Here is a 23,949-nt window from a genome sequence, read left to right as displayed (position 1 = left end):
GAAAACTCTAGCCCTGCCTTAGATATTTGATCACGCGCCACATCAAATTTAACAGGGATTTTGTTTAGTTTTGGAGGGAATAGTTATTCCGTTGGCCATTTTTATACGTTGCCGGGTTGACCTTATTTCTGTGTTCTTGTAGTGTGAAGTTAGCGTAAAACCTGGGGCAGAGCTGGGTAATGCGTGCTAAAAAAAACCGCTGGAGCGACAAGCGCTCTAATTGTCTTAAAAGCGAAACCGCTTCCGAGTTCCGAGCAGTGCTCGTGAGCAGAAAAAAAGCTCATGAGCGGGAAAACCGCTCGCGGGCAGAAAAAAGCGCTCGAGCGCCGAGCACTTTAAGTAAACGCTCCAGTGTCGAGACCGAGCGGCCGCTCCGAAAAGTGCGCTCTTTCCGCTTAGAGCGCTTTTTCGAGAGAAACGCTCGCTAGTAGTGCCCATCTCTGACCTGGGGGTTAAGTACACCACATAGTTTTGAAAAGTAACTACGAGAAGTGCAAACCGCATCACGCTATATTTTTTAGTACCTAGAAAGATTGAAAACCAGCAGTTTGGAACACTCTGTACACATTGCAACGTGCCCTTATTTCACTAAATTTGTCTACTACATCAACATAATTTTCAAGAAGCGCTCCCAGAAGTGACAGCGCCATGGATGAACCGCCGATCGTAGCTTGGGATCTGACTAAATGCACCCAGTTTCTGTGAAGCGTCAACTGTCAAAATGGAATAATTAATAATTATGGCACGGAATGTATCGCGTCGTTTTGCAGACTTTCTATTGGCCAGCCTGAATTATTTCAAAATTAGTTCGCATATTTTCCGGGGCTTTTCTGAGCATGGTGGTACTGTAAACAAAAAGTTGATATTTCCAATTGGTATAATGCCGATAACAGTTAAAGGAGCTTAGGAGATTTATTTTCTGTGAAGCTAAAACAACAATATTCAAATTAATAATTAATATGACAGCCAGATCATTGAATAATAAATCAATGGCCAGATCTTTATTTGTTTCAAGACGTTATTTTGGTTGCATAAAATTAGGCGTCTTTCGGGAGACTTTAACATGTAAAAGTAGACTTAGAAAATTCTTATAGGAAATCCTTATGTCTACTTCTACATGAATATCACTGTATATCAATGATGGCTCTAAGTATAATAGTTCAGGAAATATGTATAAACATTTTGAAACCCGATGAATTATTTATGATGACCCTGTATTACAGAAATAAACGAGTTTCACTCTGTATAACATTTTGAAACCCGATGAATTATTTATGATGACCCTGTATTACAGAAATAAACGAGTTTCACATCACGTTGAACGCTGCCAACTCATCCAAGTTGCAAACCAATTAAAGTCCAGTTATTGACAAACAGAAAGCGAGTCAGACATTTTGTACATGCGTTTCGTAATCATTGCTCATTACAACAAAGGGAAACGTACATAAAACGTTTTGAAATAAGTAACATGGGTTCAAATAAAAGTGATACAGTGGCAGTAATAGTGAAAAACAATACAAAACCATACGGAAAAATAGTGCTATCCCTTAAAAACCAACTACTACCCGACGATAAGCTAGAAACCACGCCATCACAGACCGACGGCTTAGAGAATGATATCGAAACCGATTTGCGAATTTACGGATGCGAGCTCATACAGACCGCCGGAATTCTACTTAAATTACCTCAGGTAAATATAACCTTATAATTTTGACCCAATGAATTTCACGATTATTAACTTACTAATTGGTGTGGCCAATATTTGCAGGTAGCAATGGCTACTGGGCAGGTTTTACTGCAACGTTTCTATTATTCAAAAAGTCTAGTGCGTCATCCTGTTGAACAAACAGCGATGGCCTGTATTTGTCTAGCGTCTAAAATCGAAGAGGCGCCACGACGCGTTCGAGACGTTATCAACGTCTTTACTCACATCCGTCAAGTCACATCGAACAAGTGAGTATCAAATTTATTTTTTAACGTTACTCTAGTTTCGTTCACATTGCGAGCATAACTTTTAGCATTTATTTTATCAATTCACGCATACTCTTATAGACAGGTCCGCAGGGTTTATACTGTTGTTCACTAGGTAACTAACTCGCGAACGAGATCTATTCACGTCGAGGAATAAATCTCGTTCTTTGCTCAGTCGAGTGCAGATTCAAATTTGTTGTAAGAAAGTGCAAATAGGTTTCGTTTCTTATGTGTAAGAGTGAACTCAAATGTTGTTGTTAATTTACAGAGGCTCCATGGGCAACACAGGGCCTCTGTCCCACTTACTTAAAATGGAGATACTTATGGTGGATGCCCTGATACTGAGCTGAGTCTATACATTCTATAGACTTTAGCTGCCGGTTAAAGGTAACCGTAATACATGGCGGCGAGATTTTATGGAACCGATACGTTGAAGGTTTGTAGTATATTTTTATCGCCTCGTTGTAGGTACGGCGATGGTACGTCGCTGCTAATCGAAGCCGAATATAGTTTTGTATTGGAGCACCTCAGGTATTAATAGTAGGGTAGTGTTTCGGACGCACAGAGGAAAAATTCACGCAGTCTGGTACTGTTGATTTTTGCTTTGTGGGTAGTGAACAAAAAAAAAACCCCTCCGTGAGTCCACCCTCAAATTTTGAAAAGCTGAATAAACTGATTTTCCGCACAACGGGATAATTTCACTAATTCCAACTCTCATTTTGAGTAAAACTGCGTAATGGCTTGTGTCCGGGGAAAAAAATTTTCCTTGCAGTGTTGCACAATGTAAAGTAGGCCCTGCAAAACACAGTCCAAGATGGCGGCCGAACTTTGACAAATAATTAAAAAAAGTTACAGCGTGATTGGATGAAAAATCCGTACAGGGTTGGTAAGAGGGATATTCCTCTTAAATCTCATTCACAGTTTTTAGAGATGTGCATATTGTGATTTTGTGTAGTCATTTAGGTAGTTTTTGTATTGGCGGTGGTTCTGAAGCCGGTGTTATGTAACTTAAAAATTGTTTGTAAAGGTCCTAAAGTAAACAGTAAACCAACATTGCTTTTGTTGGTTTCAAAAGTTCTATCGCTGGAACTGTACATTTTGTAGTTGTATGCCACGGTTGCTTAAGCTTCCGGCATACTCCAACATGTATTTTTGTTATTTAGGTATAGGTACAAGGGGTTCACTATTGGAATTCTTGTAACAGTGAGAGCTACAGTGTAAGTTAAATGGGGGCAGAGTTTCCTCCTTTTCTCACTAAAAAAACGCCTTTGCAATTTTTGAAAATAACTAAAATATCACCCAAAATGTCAGATTTCGTTTTCATTTTCCCTAACTTGAATGATCGGAAGTGGACGGTTCCCATTAGCACCTTCACTTTTTTTCTGAGAATCTGTTACCAGAATTTCCACAGCACGCTAAATGTAGAAGCTACAGGCTTTCTTAGTTCCTATGGCCGCCACATTGCATTTTTAATGAATGAGATAGAGGATTGTTATTTACAAATAAAAATGATATGATATGACAAAAATAGTTATTTGTTTCATTAGTACAAAAAATGTCAGTTTTCGGGACGAGGAAGATAGTTGCTGGACGACGCGTCAGCGGAGTCCAGCAACCTTCCGAGTCCCGAAAACGCATTTTTTGTACGAATAAAACATAAAATTTTTTCTCCAACCCCCTTTACTTCAAATTATATTCGAATTTAGATTCAGTCACAGTTTCACTACTAGTATAAGAACATCTGCTTTCTTGTTCTCACGTGTCATGCCACTCTAGTTTTTAGGTTAACTTATAACCTATTCGTTCTTACTTCTCACCTCTCGTGACTTTGTAGGGAGCAAATCTTGAGGTAGCATGTTCTGCCGTTTCTATAATCTCTGGCGGAGTGCAATCCATGTCGCTATCAGTTTCAGTCATTTCTAATGCATACACAATTAATATTGTTATATTTTGTATTGAAATAAAAAACTTACCATACAGTTTTTTAATTAAAATTAATTGCAATTAACTTTTTCAAATTTTGAATTCAAAATGACAGATAATAGTGCAATGTGTCTTAAGTAGATGGCGTTACGCGCGACGGCGGGTTGTATACGTATTAAAATTACGTTCACCGAATATGTAAATTACGTTACACATGGTTTAAATAAAAATAGCGAGCGTAAATCATTTTCAATACATGTACATACGTATAGGTAACAGCATTATTTGCATTGAATATGCAAAAATATTTGATTTGTATGTATAGAAATATCTTACAACCTGCAATGTAAACCGATGTCAATGTGACATATCTCCGTGATTGTAATTTTTTAATTGGTCAACTTTCAAGGTCAATTTCTTTTTGGTACTAGGACCAAAAGTATCCACTTTTTGTACAGTTGCCATGGTGAAAGCGATTAATCCGCAAAACGTCAATTTTACGTACCGAACACCGTCACAAAATAGCGTCTTATTCAGGTGGTTGGAGAAAAAAGAAATTCATTTTGAATACATCGCCATGTTGATTTAGCATGATCTAGTTACGCATGGATGTTTTGTTGGGAAATAATAATAATAATAATAGAGATTTATTGCCCAACAGAACAGAATATAAAACATTTGATTTTGAGAGTGTGACACGCATTCTTTTTCTTTTTTTGTCCTCTATCTCATTCCATAAAAATCCAATGTGGCGCCCATAAGAACTAAGAAAGTACTAACCTATAGCTTCTACATCTAGCATGCTATGGAAATTCTGATAACAGATTCATAGCGTTTTCGATTGGCAAAACTCGTACTGCAAGAGTGTTGCACGAGAAACTGAAGAAATCCATGTTAAAATTGTTCTCAATGGAACATAAATATTTGTTGTCATTTGTCCATAACCTCATTTTAGATTTAGGTAATCGACAAATCTCTATTCTAAAAAATTACAAACGATTTCAGTATTATTTATGATAAACGATGAGGAATATAAATTTGAAATTCCTGTAAAGGACCAATTTTTGGCGTTCAGTTTAATGAGTAAGTGCAACTTTTTGTAAAATAGAAGTTATGGCTAATTCATCGATCTTCGCTATCGCTAAATGACGACAAAAAACTCTCCCAACGCAAGAAACAAATTCAAATTGTCGCACGTTTGTTTTGAAAATTTGTTAACTAGCAGCTCCACGAGCTCTCGGGCCTCGTGCGTCGAAATTTGCACTGAGTGCGTAATTGTTGCATCACATTTGCCAATGGAACACAGAAAATTGCCCTAAAATTACCAATAGAACGTAAAAATTGCACTCGTGCAGCACGAGTTTTGTCAATCGAAAACACTATCAGATTCTTCGAAAAAAGTGGCCATAAAAGATGGTATAAAGATGATATAAAGAATTTATCTGGATGATTGGAGTCGGCGAAATATGTGTCATTTTTGCGCAATGAGCTTTATGTTCTTTAATTGGTTTTGGCGTCTAGATAACGGGCGTTTTAAGTTACATTTCGTAATTCCTGCACCAAAGTCAGTGTGCAGGTTCTGAAAAGAGATGGAATTTATTAACATCCGTTCGGGGTTGGTAGAGATTCAATAGAAAATTTAGACGCCGCCATTTTTAGGAACAAACCTCCTTCTGGGCGTTTAAAAATTTACTCAGTAATTAAGAGTGGGATTGGTTTGGGAGGGTTCGGTTTTTTTAAAATTAAAGGTGATCAGTACGGTCGCACAGTGGGGTATTTGAATTAATTAGCTGGCCAAAATTCAAAATATTGACTGATTTCAATAAAAGTCGCAGAATATCTTTTTCTTACAATGAAAATAACAAAAAAAAATTTTAACTCCAAGATGGTGGCCGGAAATGGCAAAATTGTATATCTTGCTTGTATACAGGGTGATTCCTATAGTACCTGCCACCGTTTGGGAGCGTGTAGGTGGTGCGTAGGAGAGTATTTTGATATAGGACACTTGGGGTCGGAAATCTAAAATAAGGGTGCCAGAGCCAAATTTACCTTCTGGAATTTCACGCCTGTATGTAGGCAACCCAACCGACCGACGTTTCGCGCGGAGCGATGCAGAGCGAGTTAGCGTGAGGAAGCGACATGGGAGGGAAGGAGGGAAAACGACAGTCAAAAGCAATAACGTTTACAAGTGTTCAACGTGGCCACCGTTGTTCTCAATGCACTTCCTACATCTAGCCAACCACTCCCCTCGAACTCGCGTGAAGACTCCTATGTCCTGGCGAACAGCCCCTCCGGCCATGACGACGCGCGCAATTAAGTCCTCTTCGGATTCGACGGGAGTCTCGTAGACGTGCGCTTCCATCACACCCCACAAGTAAAAATCTAATGGGGTGATGTCGGGCGAGCGGGCAGGCCACTCCACCGCACATCCACGGCCGATCCATCTGTCCGGATAGGTTTGGTCCAAGTGTTCCCTCACCTGCCGCCCGTAGTGAGCAGGGCACCCATCGTGCTGGAACCAGTGGTCCCAGTACAAGTTCACTGGAACATCCATTAAAAGTTCTAGTAGCACCTCGCGCAGGAAAATCAGGTAATTATGGGCATTTAGACGCGGAGGGAGGATGTAAGGCCCCAGTAGGTTGTCCCCCAGGATGCCAGCCCAAACGTTTAAAGAAAAAAACACCGCCGGCCGGTTGGGTTGCCTACCTACAGGCGCGAAATTCCAGAAGGTAAATTTGGCTCTGGCACCCTTATTTTAGATTTCCGACCCCAAGTGTCCTATACGAGGTCCTATATCAAAATACTCCCCTACGCACCACCTACACGCTCCCAAACGGTGGCAGGTACTATAGGAATCACCCTGTATGTACCGAATTCAGCCCGTGCTAAGGTATGAATGAGAAGTATCGACAAAAAAAAATAAGATATGGGATAATAGGAAATTCATGGGGAAAATGTTGTAGGTTACGATCAGTGGTTCTCAACCAGTGGGTCGCAACGGGATCGCAGAATGTGTCCGAGGGGAAAAATTAAAAACAATTATTCTTTTTATAAAACAATTGACTGTAAAATTCACTGAATTTATTACTTGTCTTATCTATTGTGGTCTGTAATAAAGTTTATTAATAAGTTAAACTTTACGATTTAAAAAATTACAAATCGGCAAAATACTCAACCTAAAAAGTCGTGGTGTCTAAAAGGTTAGGAACCACTGCACTACTTTGCTAAAATACATGCACTGTCTTAGACTACCATGATAATAATATTATTCAGATGAATATTGTGATTCATATGAGGAACTGCTGCAGCTGCTACTGTGTTCCTCTACTTTAAGATCAAAAATACACATGTTAAGGCTTTTGTTGCTTTTTTGTTGATAGAAGGTCCTAAAGTTAGAAACTATTTTCACCTTTAGATATTGTTATGCGAAAATATAACATTTTTACCGAGTAAAATGTTCATTCTGATGTGCAAACCAGGGCTGAAGTATACCACATGCATTTAAAAGTATGACAATGTGAATAATCCACACCATTATCACATGAAAGTTTGGGTGCCGATTTCTCAAAAACGCGCAAAGTTTTTTTTTAAATACTAAAAGAGCATAGTGTTAGCTTGCTTAAAACATATTTCAATCAACCGGATCGAGATCGGAACATATACTTAATGTCTCCACTTTAGTGCCAACAATTCCCTTTTTTAAGAAACAATAGGCAACTTTGATTGATGACATAAGAAAAAAATATCGGAATTTTGATCGATGTAACTTCAGAAATAATGACGACTTACCTGGCACATTATTGCCCATAGCACACAACATCAGAAAACTTGTAATAAAATTAGTAATAAAAAATTGAAATTCTCTTGACGCGTGCTCTTGGAATTTTGAAAAAATGTTCATTCAAAGGCCAACTTTGGAATGGCACTGGCAAAAAACCGGTCGCACCCTTAGCGACAAAACTATATATAGTTCGTGGACACCTTGGCTTTGCATCGGAACTAATTTTGCGTGAATTTTTTAACTTTGGCAAATTGACATTTTGGCCAGCTAATTAATTCAAATACCCCACTGTGGGTCGTCTAAGAGTAGCGTATTAATCGTTGGGGTGACCAGATAGTTTAATGTGGTGTCAAAAAAATTTGGAAAAAAGAGTTGGAGAGTTCATTGAGTTCTTAAAGGAAAAAAATTGTAATGAATTGGAGTTGGTTTTAACAATAATTTTGCGTGAATATCACGTCAGCATTCAGTTAAGAAAGGGGAAATTAAGGTCAAAACACGAACTAAGAGACACCTTGTGAAATAGGCTTTTCAAGTCCTTCCAGAACTTGTTAATGGCTGAATCATCTATCCCGCTACTTACACGGCGCATATGAGCATCTATGGTTTTTGGCGTGTGCTATGAACTGTTATTTCCTCTTCTCCCGCTAAGGTCTCTTTTTGCCCTTCTGATTCACGTAAATGCTCAGTTGCTTTATGTTCTACTGTATGGGTCGGAGCTCCTTCCAGATCCTTATTATAATCTGATATGTCGGATATTTTCAAAAGCGTTTTTTTTTCACTGCCGCCGTTGCGGAGATCCCAATGGTGGTTCTTGATAAATCTTCAAAAGTTCTGAGAATTAAGTCATAAAAAATCAATTTTTGAAATGTGGGGTGAACCCCATTGCATCAAAAACGAAAAATCGTTGTAAAAGACCTTGTCGAATGTTCTGAAACAAAACATCGAATATTGAAGTTTACAGAAAACCCTTGAAAGAGTTGTATAACTTGTGTAGTGTAATACAAAAACTGGCCAGAACTGCAAAATTACACCACAAAGTATTCTAAACTATATTTCTTATAGAGATATTCGTGTGAAATAATTGAATATAATATACAAAGTGTGTCTTTTAGCGTTAAATGCGAAACTTCATTGTAAAACCTTTTTTGAAGGGCTATACGACACTGTACAGAGCTTTCAAATTTTACCAAAAATACGAAGTACAGGATTATTCCGTATATTTAGACACCGCATTTATGGGAAGAGGTAGAAAAAACCTTTAAATACAAGAGTTTGGGAGTTTATCATAAATCGCCAGATCATGTAAAGTAAAAAACAAATGAATATCGCAAAATTAGTAAAAATTGTTAATGAATGCACTGTGTATTTTTCAAAAATGGAATAGATCTTTTCTTTCGGATTTCAAAAATAAATAATATATTGACGAAGCACTTACTTTCCGCCTTGAAGTTTACCTACTTTCATGACCACCCAGTACGTGAACATTAGGTATGTAGAGTCGCTTTGTTACGAAAAGTATCGTACCGAAAGTATTTGTGTTGGTTCTAGGAATTGAATATAGAAGGTAAAGGTAATTGGTTTAATTTGTAGAGTTGCAATTAATTCGCCGTTTGTAATCGTTCCCATCAAGATGTTTTTGTGTACATTTTCCACACTTTTATAGAGTATCTCCGTGTGCTATCAAAGAAGTTAAGCGTCATGCGCTCTGTTTGAGTCACACTTAAAAGGGAAAAATCAACATTTGGGGGGGGGGGGATAAGAAAATTGTTTTAAATGGAACACACTGTATCTAAAAAGACAGCATATTATATTCCTTTTTCAAAAATAGATTACACCAGGGATGACATTCATAAAAGATCTAAAAAAGTTTCCAGCTAGAAATTGTATCCCGTTTATGATCTTGAAGTTTTGCAATGAAAACTTAAAATTATGCGATTAAAAATCCCCAGAAAAGTTGCCACTTTCACCTTTGGATAGGTAGAACAGTATTGTCTTTCAGAATTAATCAATCACTCAATTCCCGGAGGCACTTTTCTTTCCTCAAGAAGTCCCACTCCCAGGAAAAAGCAGCGACCCGGCACAGGGTAAGTAGAACCCAAGTTCAAACATTTTGTGGAATTCCCATGATAGATATCCTTATCTTGGACAGGATGTATATTATTAAATAATAATAATAATAATAATAATTTTTTTTTTTATAATTTTTTTTATTGGACCTATTCAATTTACATTGTTTGTCACGTCAAAATGGTATATGAGATATAAACGAGTATAGGTATATATAAATATTTCACACATTAAAAATATCACAGTATGTTAGGAACTACAAGACTAGATTCGCGTGCATTAAGGAGTATTCAAATATTCTGCGATACTGTAAAAACAATTTTGCAACAAGAGTTTTTTAACATTAATTTTAAATTTAGGCAATGACATTAGTTTTAATTGACTATCCAATTTGTTGTAGAGTTAGGCATTAGGGCATTATCAGCTACTAACACCTTTATTTACATGGTATAGTGACACATTTTTTTTTAAAAGTGCTTGGTACATTTTTTTTGCGTATTCTAGCAAATTTTAGATCCAGACATGTAGACATCAGTCTAAATTGTTAGTACATTATGACATTTTGGTAAAGAATGTGTTTTTCCAGCAAGACGGTGCCCCTGCCCATAACGCCAATATTAGTACAAAGTATTTGAGCAGAACTCTGGCCATTTTTTTACTGCTACTTTTTGGATTAAAATTGTTAATTTCATTACCTTATATTTTCTTAGTTAAAAGAGAAACAGAAAAATTGTTGATTCTCAAGGTTTTAAATGGAATATGGAATGTAGATTATAAAAAGAGAACATATTAAATACTTTTTTTAATGTAGGCAACACGCCATGGATGATACTCAAAAAAGATTCAAGTGATACAAAACAATTTTAAAAATCCAAAAAAAATTTTGAATTTTTTTACCTTTTTAAATCTTGTTTTGGAATTTTTTTTAAAGAGAATTTAGGAAAATGAGGTTAGGTACGGTAACTTTTTTTACCTGACCCTGTATACTATATTATTCAACAATTTCAAATTCTTTTATTTTACCATTTTAGGTTTGACCCAAAAAGACCACATGACGCCTGCATTACTTTTTCATAGTACTAACAATTCTGGAGATATTCTATATAAGTGTCGAAAATGGGACACCCTGTGCAGCGTTTCGACCTAGGTCGAAAGCACAGGCGGCTGCTTTCTATCAAGATGGTGTTTGGTATCACGCTATGACAAACGTCTAAGGGCCGGTTTTACAATTACACCTATTCGCAGAATAAGATATTCTTGGAATACTTGCCATAGTAACAAGTATCCCATTGGTTGACGCAATGGTAACCAACGCAACCGTCGACGTTTATTCGAGGTATAGCTTATTCTCAGTATATCCCTACATTGTAGAATTGGCCCTAAATCTAATGTAAATGAGGTACCCATTACCCGTACGTAATGGAAAAAAAATTGGAATAAATTATGTACGTTTGGAAGTGATAATTATCTACAAATGCCAAAACTGTCAACAGACGTCATTTTGTGTTTTGCCTTATTTTCATTTCGAAATTCACAGAGGTCGTAAGGTTCAGTTGTAATTTGCGTATTACAAGTTCGTAGAATTACCGCACGATGCTGCATAGGCACCTGTAACACGCACTATTACAACTTTATGACGTAATATACTATTCCAGCAATTTTAATATGTAAACACACACATTGCAAATGGGTTGCCTAAAAAAATTAAGTCGAGACTACCCTTAATTAAAATTTCTGTCTGCTTTTATAACATGGAGATGATGCGCACGCTCTTACATTCGACACGTACACCACAAGCAGCTATGCTCTTCTTTTCAGTTAAGATGGTGACAACTGTAGTGTTCCGTGTGAAAGAGGACAACCCATTTGCAATGTGTTTGTTTACAAATTAAGATTGATAAAAAATGTATTTCACTCTGAAACAGACTGTCAGTGGGCTCCAAAATGGCAGACGAATCTGCTACGTTAATCAAGTACTGTAGAATTGGCGGTTGCGTTCGATCGAGGTTATCGCTTTTTAATACCCGCAAGTTGGAAGTGACAGAAAATTGATGTCATTAAGATATGTCGAGTCGCTTGATGTTTGTCACATGTCACTCGTACACCTAACCTGAAAATCAATGAAGGTTGACACTTCAATGTTGCAGGTCCCAATTTTACGTCGGAATAATTTCATCTTTGCCTTTGGTATAAAGATAGAGAGAGAAAACCGACGTCGGACATTTAAACTGAATGCACACCAGGAAAGTCAAATAACAAAATTAATCAATATGTGACGTACCTTAATTCTAACGAAACGTAAAACAGATGCCAGATCACTATAAAATTTTCAATACTACCAACCAAAAAAATGACCCCTAAACGTCACATGCGTCAAGGCCACCTAATGATCATCCCACTCTCGTACTTTTAATAGGTGCCCATTGCCCTCCACCTGTTTTAACACCAAAACTACAAAAATCCGTGTACATGGGATCTGAATCTTATAGAAGTTTGTCGGGCCTTTTTAACTTTGGAGGTCTGCAATTTTCTGGAAGTGTTCGGGGAGTTAAAAGTGTGGTTAAATATGGCATAGCAAATTAATAAATATAATTGAATATCTCTAAAGGGCTTGAAGTAGGCGGAACACTTTTTCTACAAAGTTTGCCCTTATTTGTGCTTATTAAGAAAATTACTGAATGAATTGTAAATGACTACAATGTACAGGGTGTTCTATTTAAACAAATTAATTTAAGCGTCATACCTCGTACTTGAGTACCTATATCAAATTTGTGATAATAATAATAATAGTTTAATGTCCAACAGACTTACATCCAATTACAGGACACAAAAATAACTATCGTGCAGTGTGGTAAATTATATAAGAAAAAAAAACAATTTATGTTAGAAAACAAAACAAAATGATAATTAAAATAAAGGTAGGTACTCCTAGAGACGTTATCATGCTATTATGATTAATATGACATTCGCATTTTTGGAAGAGCTAAAAGATGACAGAAAAATATACAGGATGTTCCATTTAAAAAAAGTCAGATTTTCTAATATGAAGTTTTGAACTTTGGACCAACCAAAAAAACACCCTGTAAGCTATTTTTTTAATGTTAGATGTATTTATTTGACTTTTACTTAACCCAGGATAAAATATATAAAACCTGGAATCAAAATTTAAGTAATAATTTTGACAATATACTCGTACTGGCGCTTGCAAATGCCCAATTTTTCTTAAAAATCAAATTATCTTTAAAACAACTAGTTTTCGGATATTAATATAATAAAAAAAGACGTACAATTACACGTAGAATTCAAAAATGCATTCAAATACAGGGGGTTCTATTTAAAAAAATGTACCATTTTGGCGCCCTACTTTTTGGGCTCGCCCTGTATAATTCCAAATATTTTTAAAATGTGGAGAATATTCAACCATATCATAATACAGAAGCACTCCACCGAAAAATCTTAACTTCAAGTTATTCCACGCAATTGTTGACTCACCCTGTATGTTCTGGGCCAGGAAGTGACGTCACACCAATCAAGACAAGCTCGGGACTTCAGAGACGAGCACGGCATCCTTCGGTCCTCCCTTTCGGGTTCGTAAAGCTGACCAACAACTTTTTCGACTGGTTCAACAGGTTCGTGAAGCAGTCCAGCAGATTTTTCAATCGGCTCATCTGCTTTTCCCCATGGTTCAACAGCTATTTGGCCTGCCTGGTAGTGGTTCCCAAACAAGTTGAACCGTTTCATGGACCAGTTGAAAATGCTGTTAGACCGTTTCATGAACCTGAGAGGAGGTGTGCTCGTCTCTAATTAGTGTGCCGTCACTTCCTGGCCCAGAACATACATTGGTTCTTCTACGCCACATGGCGGATCCTAGATGGCGCTTCAGTGTAAATAAAAAAATTTGAGAAACGGGATTCGTTCCATTTTTACGAGTTTTTCAACATATGTGACTAGCACTATGCTCCATACCCAGCTATTATTACCCCAAAGATGAACTCCAAGCACCGAATTTTGGAGGCGAAGTAGGCTCCACAAGCAAGAAAACGTCCAATTGTATGAAAGGCATTGAGAATTTCTATTATTTGAAGTTTTGTTAGTTTCACATATTACCGCTTGAGGGCTTTTTTCGACATTCCGACAGAAATCGTTAATTTTCTCAAAAAAATTAAATGCATTGGTTCGATTTTTTTTTCATGAAAAAGTAGCTAAATGATGCCTAAACAAGCTCGCGAAAACAGCATCTTGAGATATTGACATTGATAGATATAATATCGTGATGGTCAGCATTTCGAGCATTTACGGCGGCATTAAAAACTTCTTTTTTTAAATCGATCCACCTTAGGGCCACAAATTATATTAAAAAAATAATTCCGCAAAAATTAACTTAAAAAAATAAAATTTTGAGGGTATAAAATTTTCTTTGGCCTAAATTTTAAATTAGGATCAAGATATTGAGATGCGGTTTTCGCGAGCTTGTTTAGGCATCATTTAGCTACTTTTTCATTGAAAAAAAATCAAACCAACGCATTTAATTTTTTTGAGAAAATTAACCATTTCTGTCGGAACGTCGAAAAAAGCCCTCAAGCGGCGATATGTAAAACTAACACAACTTCAAATTATATAATAATTGTAGCCGAAGCTCTTTTCAATTAACCCAAGTTTGTTAAAATCGGCTCAGCCGTTTCGAAGATACAGGGTGTTCTTTACGGAAACCTTTGAATACCTCCCACCATTTCATTTTTAGAGATACAGGAAAAATTGTCAAACAAAAAAAGGTTCAGATTATCGTCGACTTCAAAGACCGGACATTTTTTTGTTAGGTTAATATAACGGAATTCACAGAAACATACCTTTTGTAGATTCCAGATTGCAGTTACGCCCCATAGCGGCCATTTCAGAAACTTAAAAATATTTTCCAGGTTTTTCTCGTGTCCGTTTTAGTAATAACCTTTTTTACCGCAAGCCTCTATGATGGACAGGTTCCCAGACAGTACCTCGCATTCTTATTTGGCCACCCTGTATGTGCGGACTGTTTCAGGTGGGCTAAAAATTCGTCACTTACCTAGCTAAGATTCTTGTTTTGTATCGAAATGTTCATTTTTCAAGGGGTACTGCCTATACAACCTCACTCGATCTGCGATACCCTGTATATAAATTTTTCAAATACTTTAAGATTTCTACTTTTGGAATGGGAGGATACCAAAGACACAAACTGTCAATTTTTGAGTTTTTCCAACAAATATTTAAACCAAATTTTGGTATTGAGAGCTGCCAGAAATAAAATGTAAAGAAAAACCAATTACGAGAATTTTAAGAGTTATATAGATAAATTGGGGTTGCAGTGGACATTTGAAACTGGGGAGGTGAGCTGCGATTAAAAACCATTCATACAATTATTTAAAAAAAAAAAAATGGCGCACAGTCGCCATCTTGGATTAGAACTGTCAAGTTTATATGGAGCGTAGTACTTTATACCAGTGTTTTTTGTGAAATTTTCAGCTGAACATTTAACTTAAAGGGTGTTCCGTTCAAAACTATACGGCATAAACGTACGAGTATTTATTCGCTTGTAATACAAACATGGCCGTGTCATCACGTATAATTTCGCGCCATGCATTGCGTTACCCTTAAATCCAAAAACCGACTCGAGCGAGCTAACGGCCCGAAGACTCGTCGGGAGGAAACCAAAAATCCTTCGAAAATACTTAATTAATAATTGTAGAAAAGTGTTGTAGGTTATCGAGTGATAAAAAAAATATATAGGACGAGATCAGGTAACCTTCGAAAAAATGGTGGTTTCAGTTTAAAGTTAAAATAAAGGCTAAAGTTATGCTTAAAGAAAAAAAAAACTTTAACTTTGTAATTTCGCTTAAACTTTGACCACCATTTTAAACTTAAAGCAGTCGATGGCAATTTTAAAGTTTTTTTTTTGCGATGTAAGCAAGACTACTCGGAGATGGGTCGGTCGATCTGCCGTCTGCAATAATCTTTATTTTTGTATAGGACGCTTACGCCAGTTATTTTGGATAACAATTACATACAACTTAAAAATCAAGTAATTAAAGCCGAACGGAGAGTTTTAAAGGAGTTGGGGTTTTGCGTCCACATCAAGCATCCGCATAAGGTACAGCGGTCCCGCGAGTATTTCGCGAGCTGATCGAATTTGCTTGCAGATCATTGTGATGTACCTTCAGGTGTTGGGCTACGAGAAGCATCAGCAGCTGATGCAATATTCCTGGAATTACATGAACGACTCCCTTAGGACGGACGTTTTCGTTCGCTACCAGCCGGAAACGGTCGCGTGCGCCTGCATTTACCTAACCGCTCGTAAACTTAAGCTACCTCTGCCCAAAAATCCCGCCTGGTTTTCGCTGTTTGGCGTCACCGAGCAAGAAATACGAGATGTCAGCCTGCGAATTTTGAGACTATACGCAAGATCAAAAGTAAGCATCAATTATGCGAGAATTTTCCATCACTAGGCAATGTTTCAGATTAACGTCGACACATTGGAGAAGAAAATCGAGGAGTTGTGTAAAAAGTATCAGGACGCCAAGATAAAGTTGAGGGGGAACTCGGGTAACAACACGCCAAATAATAACAGTCCGTCTAGTCCGAGCGCGCAAAAATCGTCGGGGGCGCACAACGCCTGGGGCGGTTTTATCAGCCGATCGGGCAGTCACATCGTGCCGGCCGCCGAAAAGCGCTCGCGATCCAAGTCGCCTAGTCACTCGCCCGTCAGTAAACACCACAAACGATCGAAGAAGCACGCGCGATCGAGAAGTCGGACGCCGAGCAGAAATCACAAGAAAGGTCACAAGCGAAGGTCGAGCTATTCGAGGTCGCGCAGTAACTCGCCACACAATAAAGTTGCAAGGAAGACTAGGTAGGTATGGGGAATTGAAGGCATCATTGTTAATAAAATATACCTGTCTTGTTTCTTCTAATTTTTTGAAATATTCAAAAACTTTGATTCGTTTGAATTTCCATGATTTTAAAGATTTTTACAATTTGGATATTTTCGTTAGGTACCAAAAATTCAAAAAAGAATAGCAATTCTTACATTTTTTCAAAATTAAAAATTGCCTTATTCTTAGAGTTTTAAAATATTGAAAGAAAATATTAGATAAAATCAATTTCTTGAATCTTGAAAACTGTATTATCGTCAGGACAGACGAACAGAGAATAGTTTTCTTATAATATTGCTTTCACAAAAATGCAAGTTTCAAAGAATTAAAATTTTGGGCCCAAAAATACAAAAAATAAATTTTCGAAATTTTGAAAATGTGAAATTTAATAAATTTTTGAATCTTTTTGGATTTAAGTTTCCAATTCTAATTTTGACTGGTCAATTTCAAGATCCAGATTAATAACTACATTTACATTTTTTGATCCAAAAAGACAAAATGTTGAGGTTTAAAGATTTTTGGAATTTTTGTTTTTAACATTCTGGAGAATTTCTAACAGTGTAAATAAATATTTTTTTTAATTTCAAAAACATTCGGAATTTCATTTTTTTTTTTCATTTCGAATACAAAAAGGTACATATAATGCGCACAAGAGTTTTACTAGAGGTTCAAAATATTTCTAAAAATCGATCTCAGGTTTTTTTGCAAGTGTAACATAAACATTTTTTCAGCATTTTTGGAATTCTAAAATTACATTGAAATTGTATCGTAATATCCAAAAAATCTGATTAAGTTTAGTTTTTTTGTTCCAAAATTAATTACAATTTCTGTAATCAAGATCATTAATTTTTTGGACTTTTTTAAATTTTGATTACACAAACGCTAACATCCGATTCGCGCAAGAATTTTACCAGAATATTCAAATATTCCCAAAAAGACAGTCGCTTCAAATTGTTTACCTATACTTTTAAGACAATAACCCAGTTTTGTATTCTGACTTTACACGAAAACTGTACTGTACCAACAGAGAATTCAAAAAATCTTATTCGTTTGAATTTTACATATTTTTTTTTAATTTTGAAACAATCTTTTCTCCAATTTGGGAATTTTGAAATTACGTAACATCACAAATTTAAAAAAATATTCAGAATATTTAATTTGTTTGATTCCAAAAATAATTATAAATTCCAATAATTAAGAGCATTAATTTTTTGGTTGGAATTTTATAAATTTTTAAAAAATTGTGGATACTATAGTATTACGAACAGGGAAAACATTTTTTCCCAATTTTCAAATTCGGAAATTGTATCGTAACAACAAAAAATTTAAACTATCCGGTTCGGAATTTTATGTGTTTTATTTCAAAAATAATCAATTCCAATATAATTAAGATCATTATTTTTTTTAATTTTATACATTTTTTTTAATTTTGAATATTGTGGTGTTTTTATATTCTTGATTTTCTTCGTCTTTTTTTTTATACTTTTTCTTTTGTTTTTTTTCTGTTCTCTCAACTCCATCTCATTTTTTCCCTCCCCTGCCCCCTCCACCTGTTCTTTCTCGCATCATTGTTTTGTATCTGATTTTCTCTTCTTACACTCTCTGTTCTACCACTTCTATTATCCCTCTCTTCCTCTTTATTTACCTGTTGCCACGCCATTGCCTTTTCAATAATCGTCATATTTTAGTTCACATGTGAAATTGAATCTTGCTTCTGGCTATGTCTGTAAATTAATTGTGAAATTATAACACCCTGTAGATCGGTAACGAAATTTTTGCAAACCTATCTTAATATTGACAATTAATGTGCACATGCGCAATGTCAACTTCTTATTTATAGAGATGTTTTTTTTAAATTTTAGCCACAGATGTTTCTAAATTCTAGTAAAGACAAGCATATTGTAACAAGTACAAATTGTGCACAACCCTTGTACAGGTAAAGCGCATTTTTTTTTAAACACCCCTACGAAATTTCTTCCATAAATAAGAAAGTTGGCACTGCACATCCTACACAAAACCAAATTTGGAAAATGGCGCTACATTTGCTTTTCTTCCAAGTGGCTATGTATCAAATTTCATTAAAATCCCTCCATAAATAAGAAAGTTGGCACTGCGCATGCGCAAAACGAAATTTTGAAACTGGCGTTAAATTTTCCTTTATTCCAAGTGGCTATGTATCAAATTTTATTTAAATGCCTCCATAAATAAGAAAGTTGGCACTGCGCATGCGCAAAACCAAATTTGGAAAATGGCGCGTACTTTCCTTTGACAATTCACTCTTAAGATATAAGGAATTATAACCGATCACGATAAGGGATCGAGGAGGAAGACTATGGTTAGTATACATTTCTGTCGTTGAGACCTTTCATTAGAGTACCATGAAGGATAAAACTAGTTGCACTCCCCCCCTTCTCCTTCCACCCCGTACTTTGGGCAGTAGTTTGTAGAAAACTGTACCTTTCGTTGAGACCTTTAATTAGAATACAATGAGATATAAAATTAATTTTTAACCTCCCCCCCCCCCCTCAGGCGCCATCGCTCACTGACCTCGAAAAAGAGTCCCACGGGAAAGTTATAGTTTGTGCAAAGCAATTTATTCGATGAGACCTTTCATTAGAATACCGTGAAGGGTAGAACATATGCTTACTCCCCCCCCCTTCCCCCCCATTTTCTAAAGTTTAACTTGGCACCACTAAAGGTATGCGTGTGCAAAATCTGAAACCAATTAGTTGTCGTATGTAAAAGTTATGCACGTTTTACTTTCAAAAACAGCATCTCAGGAAATAATTCGAGGGGGGGGGGGCCTTTTAGACAGCGAAATTTGATGGCCGTCTGGCACACCTTCAAGGTATAGGCTACCTACTGCACAAAATTCCAGGACTCTAGGACCATTCCCCTAGCTAGAAGTAGTTCAAAACGGCAGAAGTGGGTCCGAACGGACGGACAAAACGCAAACAATAGCACATTTTTTTTAATTCTTAAAAAGATGCGCTAAAAATCAGACGTGCATATGCGCAAACTGCACAATGCAAACTTTCTTATTTATGCAAATGTTTCTTTGACATTCTGCTAGTAAAGACAAGCACATTGCATATTGTAAAAGTCAAATGTGCGCATGCGCAAACTCCGCAATGTCAACTTTCTTATTATGGAGATATTTCTCTGAAATCTTAACCACAGATGGGTCTATTAAAGACGAGCATATCGCATGCTGTAAAAATCAGACGTGCGCAGTGTGAAATTTATCAGTTATAGATTTTTTTGGAAATTTTAACCATGGATTCTTATATTAAAGGCAAATATGGCTAATTTTTGAAAATTACCAAGGTTTTTGACTTTGTTGTCAAAAGAATATTAAATTCTGTGTGAAATTTTAAAAAACCAGTTTCGAATTAGGGATTTTTTTAATGCACAATTCTGCTGAAATTTCAAAATTTGAAATTGCAACATTTCAAAGGTAGCTGTCAATTTGTTTGAAGTTTAAATTTTTACACTTACTTAACCTTCAAACAGGAATCTATTTCTTTTTTCATTTTGACACCTTAAAAATTACGCCCTTCTAATAACAAATTGTCTTGTCTTGCAGGGATAAACGAAGATCGAGATCCATAAGCAATGACAAAGAGGTAAAGAACGACAGGTACATAGATCGTTATGATAAGCATGAAAAAAACGATCGTTACGAGAAGGACAAGTATAGCAAAGAGGATAGGTATAGCAGCGGTAACAAGGAGGAGCGCGACAGAGATAGATACATCGATAAGGATAGGTACGACGAGAAGGTCGAACGTAAAGATAGGCACGAAAAGAACGATAAGAAGTACGAACGCGAGTACAGGGAGGACAGGTATAAGGAAGATAGGCATTCGAATCGCGACGAAAAGGATAGGTATAAGAAGACGAAACACAGAGAGGAAGATAAAGAGAGGGATCGTTCGAAGGACAAGCGAAGATAATGTAGATAATTCGGGAGGGAGGACGTTTTATAGATCTCGTTCTGAGAAATTTTTTTAATCGCAATTATAATCATCTCGGTGTACAATTTTAATGAGAGAGTTGATGGTTTAATTGTAAGATAATGTATTTTTCCATTTTGTTCATTTTTACGTGTACATATTTGCATAACATAAATAATTCATTTTAAATAAACAATATATTTTAGTATCTATTATTTTTATTATGAACAACTGAAAACAATAAAAGAATGTAATTGGCCTAGTTAGTTTGTTAGGGAATCATCGAATTCTGATGGTACTGTATGTCATTCTTTGCTATATCCATGCGTAAATGATATTTTACCAGATGACCTGTAAAGAACCAATACAAGGGCCTGAAGGCTATGATTTAGCTTTTTGCAGCGAGGCCTTATATCGCTGGCACGTTCCAGTGGTCGACTGCTTGTATTCCCACTGATTTATGATTTACTTTTTATGGATTAATAAGTCATTCGCACAGCCGCCATGTTGCATCGAAAATTCATTATAGTGCACTTAGGCAACACACAATACACGTATGACATGTGTTACGTACATTACAATACATGATTGGAAATCTGGACAACAGAACGATGCAACATGGCCGCCGATTTCAACAATCAATCAAAAATTAGACACTTGTCGTCAGGATACGTAATAAGAAAATATTTATTGGAGTTTTGCAGAAAAATAAAGATAATAAGAGAAATCAATTGATAACGTTGAGGTGGACGGTAATCTTTTTACTAGTAAAGGAACTACAAGGAGAACATAATACATTTCATTGAATAATAAGAGGTGTTGCCATCTGTAGGCAACACCGTAAACTCCTTTGAGTGCATTTCCTGACTAAAATCATGGCATTTCACTGCGCATTTTGCAAACTAATCTTATTATATTTCACATCCAAACAAGTAGCGTTCAATTACGACATAACTCGTACAGCGTACTGGTTTAATTTGTTATCGCGCACGCAGTGTTATAAATCTAATTTTCCTAACGATATTGCATGGATTGTTCTTTGTGATCATAATACAAACGCACTGCAACAACATCATATAGCAAAATGATAATCTGAAACAAATTTACTCCAAGAAACCGGCAACATCTACAGCTATTACGCCAAAAACAAATAGACTGAAACAATATAGACCCATTGGGTGCATCCCGTCTTCATTTTTTATTTCTGATCTACAATAAGTACAATAAAAATAAAATCACCCGTGTGTCCTCAATTTTTATTTGCGAGTAAAATAAACCCAAAATAAATTATTGAAAAGCTGTGTTTTTAGTCCGAATTTGAAACGCTGCAGTCTAAATACGTCACAAACCTACAACCAATCACGTAGAAGTGAGCCGGCAACCTTGTGCGAGGGTCTGACGTTTGTCGGATTTGACGTTTTAAGAGGCATCTAACGTGAAAGTGAACGACAAGTGACAAGTACCTGTGACAGGTGACGCACGTTACAAATGACATTCTCCTGCAATATTGCCAAGTCGTATGCCATGTGAATGGTTCTAGCAGCTCATTGGCCGGGCTTATTACGTCACAGAGCCCGCCACAATTAGCTCGTTTTGAATAAACCCCTAATACCGCACATCATTTTTTTTTCGAATCAGCCACTATCTTTAAATAAACTTTTACTGTCCAAAAAATTGTTTCATGGTTTCAGGTATACGCTTATTAAATTAGAACTACGGAATTCAACTATACTGTAAACCCCTATTCAATGAAAATCTTCAACGTTATTTACTGTTTTACCACCCCGCACCGTTAGTAAGAGAAGTATTGCGTTAGGGGAGCTCCCCCCCCCCATTTTTTTACGGAAATACACGTTTTGAAGCACCAGGAATCCGGAGTCGGTCTGTCTGTACTCTCATTTCCGGCTAAATGACTGAACCGATTGGAACCAAATTTGGTACACAATTCTTAGACAACAAAGGGCAGAATCGCGCATGCGCTGGTGTGCGGGTAGCATCTGTGCTGGCCACAACAAATTTGTTGGTTAGGGTTTATTTCGCACGATCGCGAAATCTCAGTATCCGACGCGACGATTTGTAAGTTGCTTAAGAAGCCTAATTTTGACACAGAATATACAGTACTCTATATATTCTATGGTTTTATCTCGCACGTGACATCACACTAGATACTCAAGAACTTGCCACAACTTCGCTCGATCGACGCATGCACGCATAGGAATTTGACAGTGCGGCCACTAAACCAAACAGAAATTCCCCGCGACTCCCAGACTTTTCCCGCCTTCTACACGGATTAAAAAAATTGTGCAATATTTATGAGACGGTACTCGTAATTAATCCCAAATAAGAGATGGATTGAGCACTGATTTTCTGTATGCCGCAAACAGCAAATACGCTTGGCACCAGATCAATTGTTGCACCTTTTTTGCCATATCAAAGTTTTTGCACATGCTATGATGCAGAGGTTTATACCCTTGAGCTTGAAAGGTCATGGGATTTTACCCAGGAGTTCATAGGTACAGCCACCCATGTATTGATCGGTACTTCCCAAAAGGCCACAGCGATGTGCGCTGTTTTTCCTCACTAGAAGCATCTACGGTTAAAATTTCAAAAAAATGCATCGATAAATAAGAAAGTTGGCATTGGGCAATCTGCGCATGCGCACAGCTTATTTTTACAATATGCGATAAATGAAGCAGACGGGTGGACAGGGAAAGTGACTGCAGTAGCGCACCCAACTTCGTTAAAAATTCGCTGGTTGCGCAGTTCACGCATGCGCATGTTTTATATATGCTATATCACTATATGCGATATGTTGGTTTTTACTACAAGCATCTATGGTTAAAATTTTAAAGAGATGTTCATACGTAAAAAAAGTTAGCATTATGCAGTCTGCGCATGCGCGCATTTGATTTTTACTATGTGCGATGTGTTTGCCTTTGATTCGATTTTTACGACATGTTATATGTTGAAGTTGGCACTGCGCATACACACATCTAATGTTTACAATATGTTTGTCTTTAACAAAACCATCTATGATTAGAGTTTCATCAAAAAGATATCTCGATAAATTAGACAGTTGATATTGCGCATCGTGCGCATGCGCAAGTTAATATTATATTTACACAACATGCGATACGTTTGCTTTTACTAAAGGCATCTATGGTTAAAATTTCAAAGAAATATCTCTATAAATAAGAAAGTTGGCATTGCGTAGTCTGATTTTTACCGTATGCGATATATTGCCCTTTACTAGAAGTATCTGTGGTTAAAATTTCAACAATCGCGCAATTTGGCGAGCGCTCGCCACCCGTCGTACTCCAAATAAAATCACGATTCCCCATCCCCTCGC

General features: G+C 36.6%; 1 protein-coding gene across 1 annotated transcript; it reads left to right on the top strand.

The window, feature by feature from the left end:
* The first annotated feature begins 1,375 nt into the window (after positions 1 to 1,375).
* LOC116162475 (cyclin-L2) lies at positions 1,376 to 20,807 on the top strand. The gene is made up of 6 exons (XM_031476097.1): positions 1,376 to 1,690; positions 1,769 to 1,953; positions 15,743 to 15,863; positions 15,913 to 16,182; positions 16,231 to 16,622; positions 20,231 to 20,807. The coding sequence occupies exons 1-6, from the start codon at positions 1,469 to 1,471 to the stop codon at positions 20,598 to 20,600; spliced, it is 1,560 nt and encodes a 519-aa protein (XP_031331957.1). The 5' UTR covers positions 1,376 to 1,468; the 3' UTR covers positions 20,601 to 20,807.
* Positions 20,808 to 23,949: the final 3,142 nt, after the last annotated feature.

Source organism: Photinus pyralis, unplaced genomic scaffold, assembly GCF_008802855.1.
Source record: "Photinus pyralis isolate 1611_PpyrPB1 unplaced genomic scaffold, Ppyr1.3 Ppyr1.4_LG10, whole genome shotgun sequence".
Lineage (NCBI taxonomy): Eukaryota > Metazoa > Arthropoda > Insecta > Coleoptera > Lampyridae > Photinus > Photinus pyralis.
Note: the sequence above shows the minus strand (reverse complement) of the source record. Positions and strands in the feature narration are given on the sequence as shown.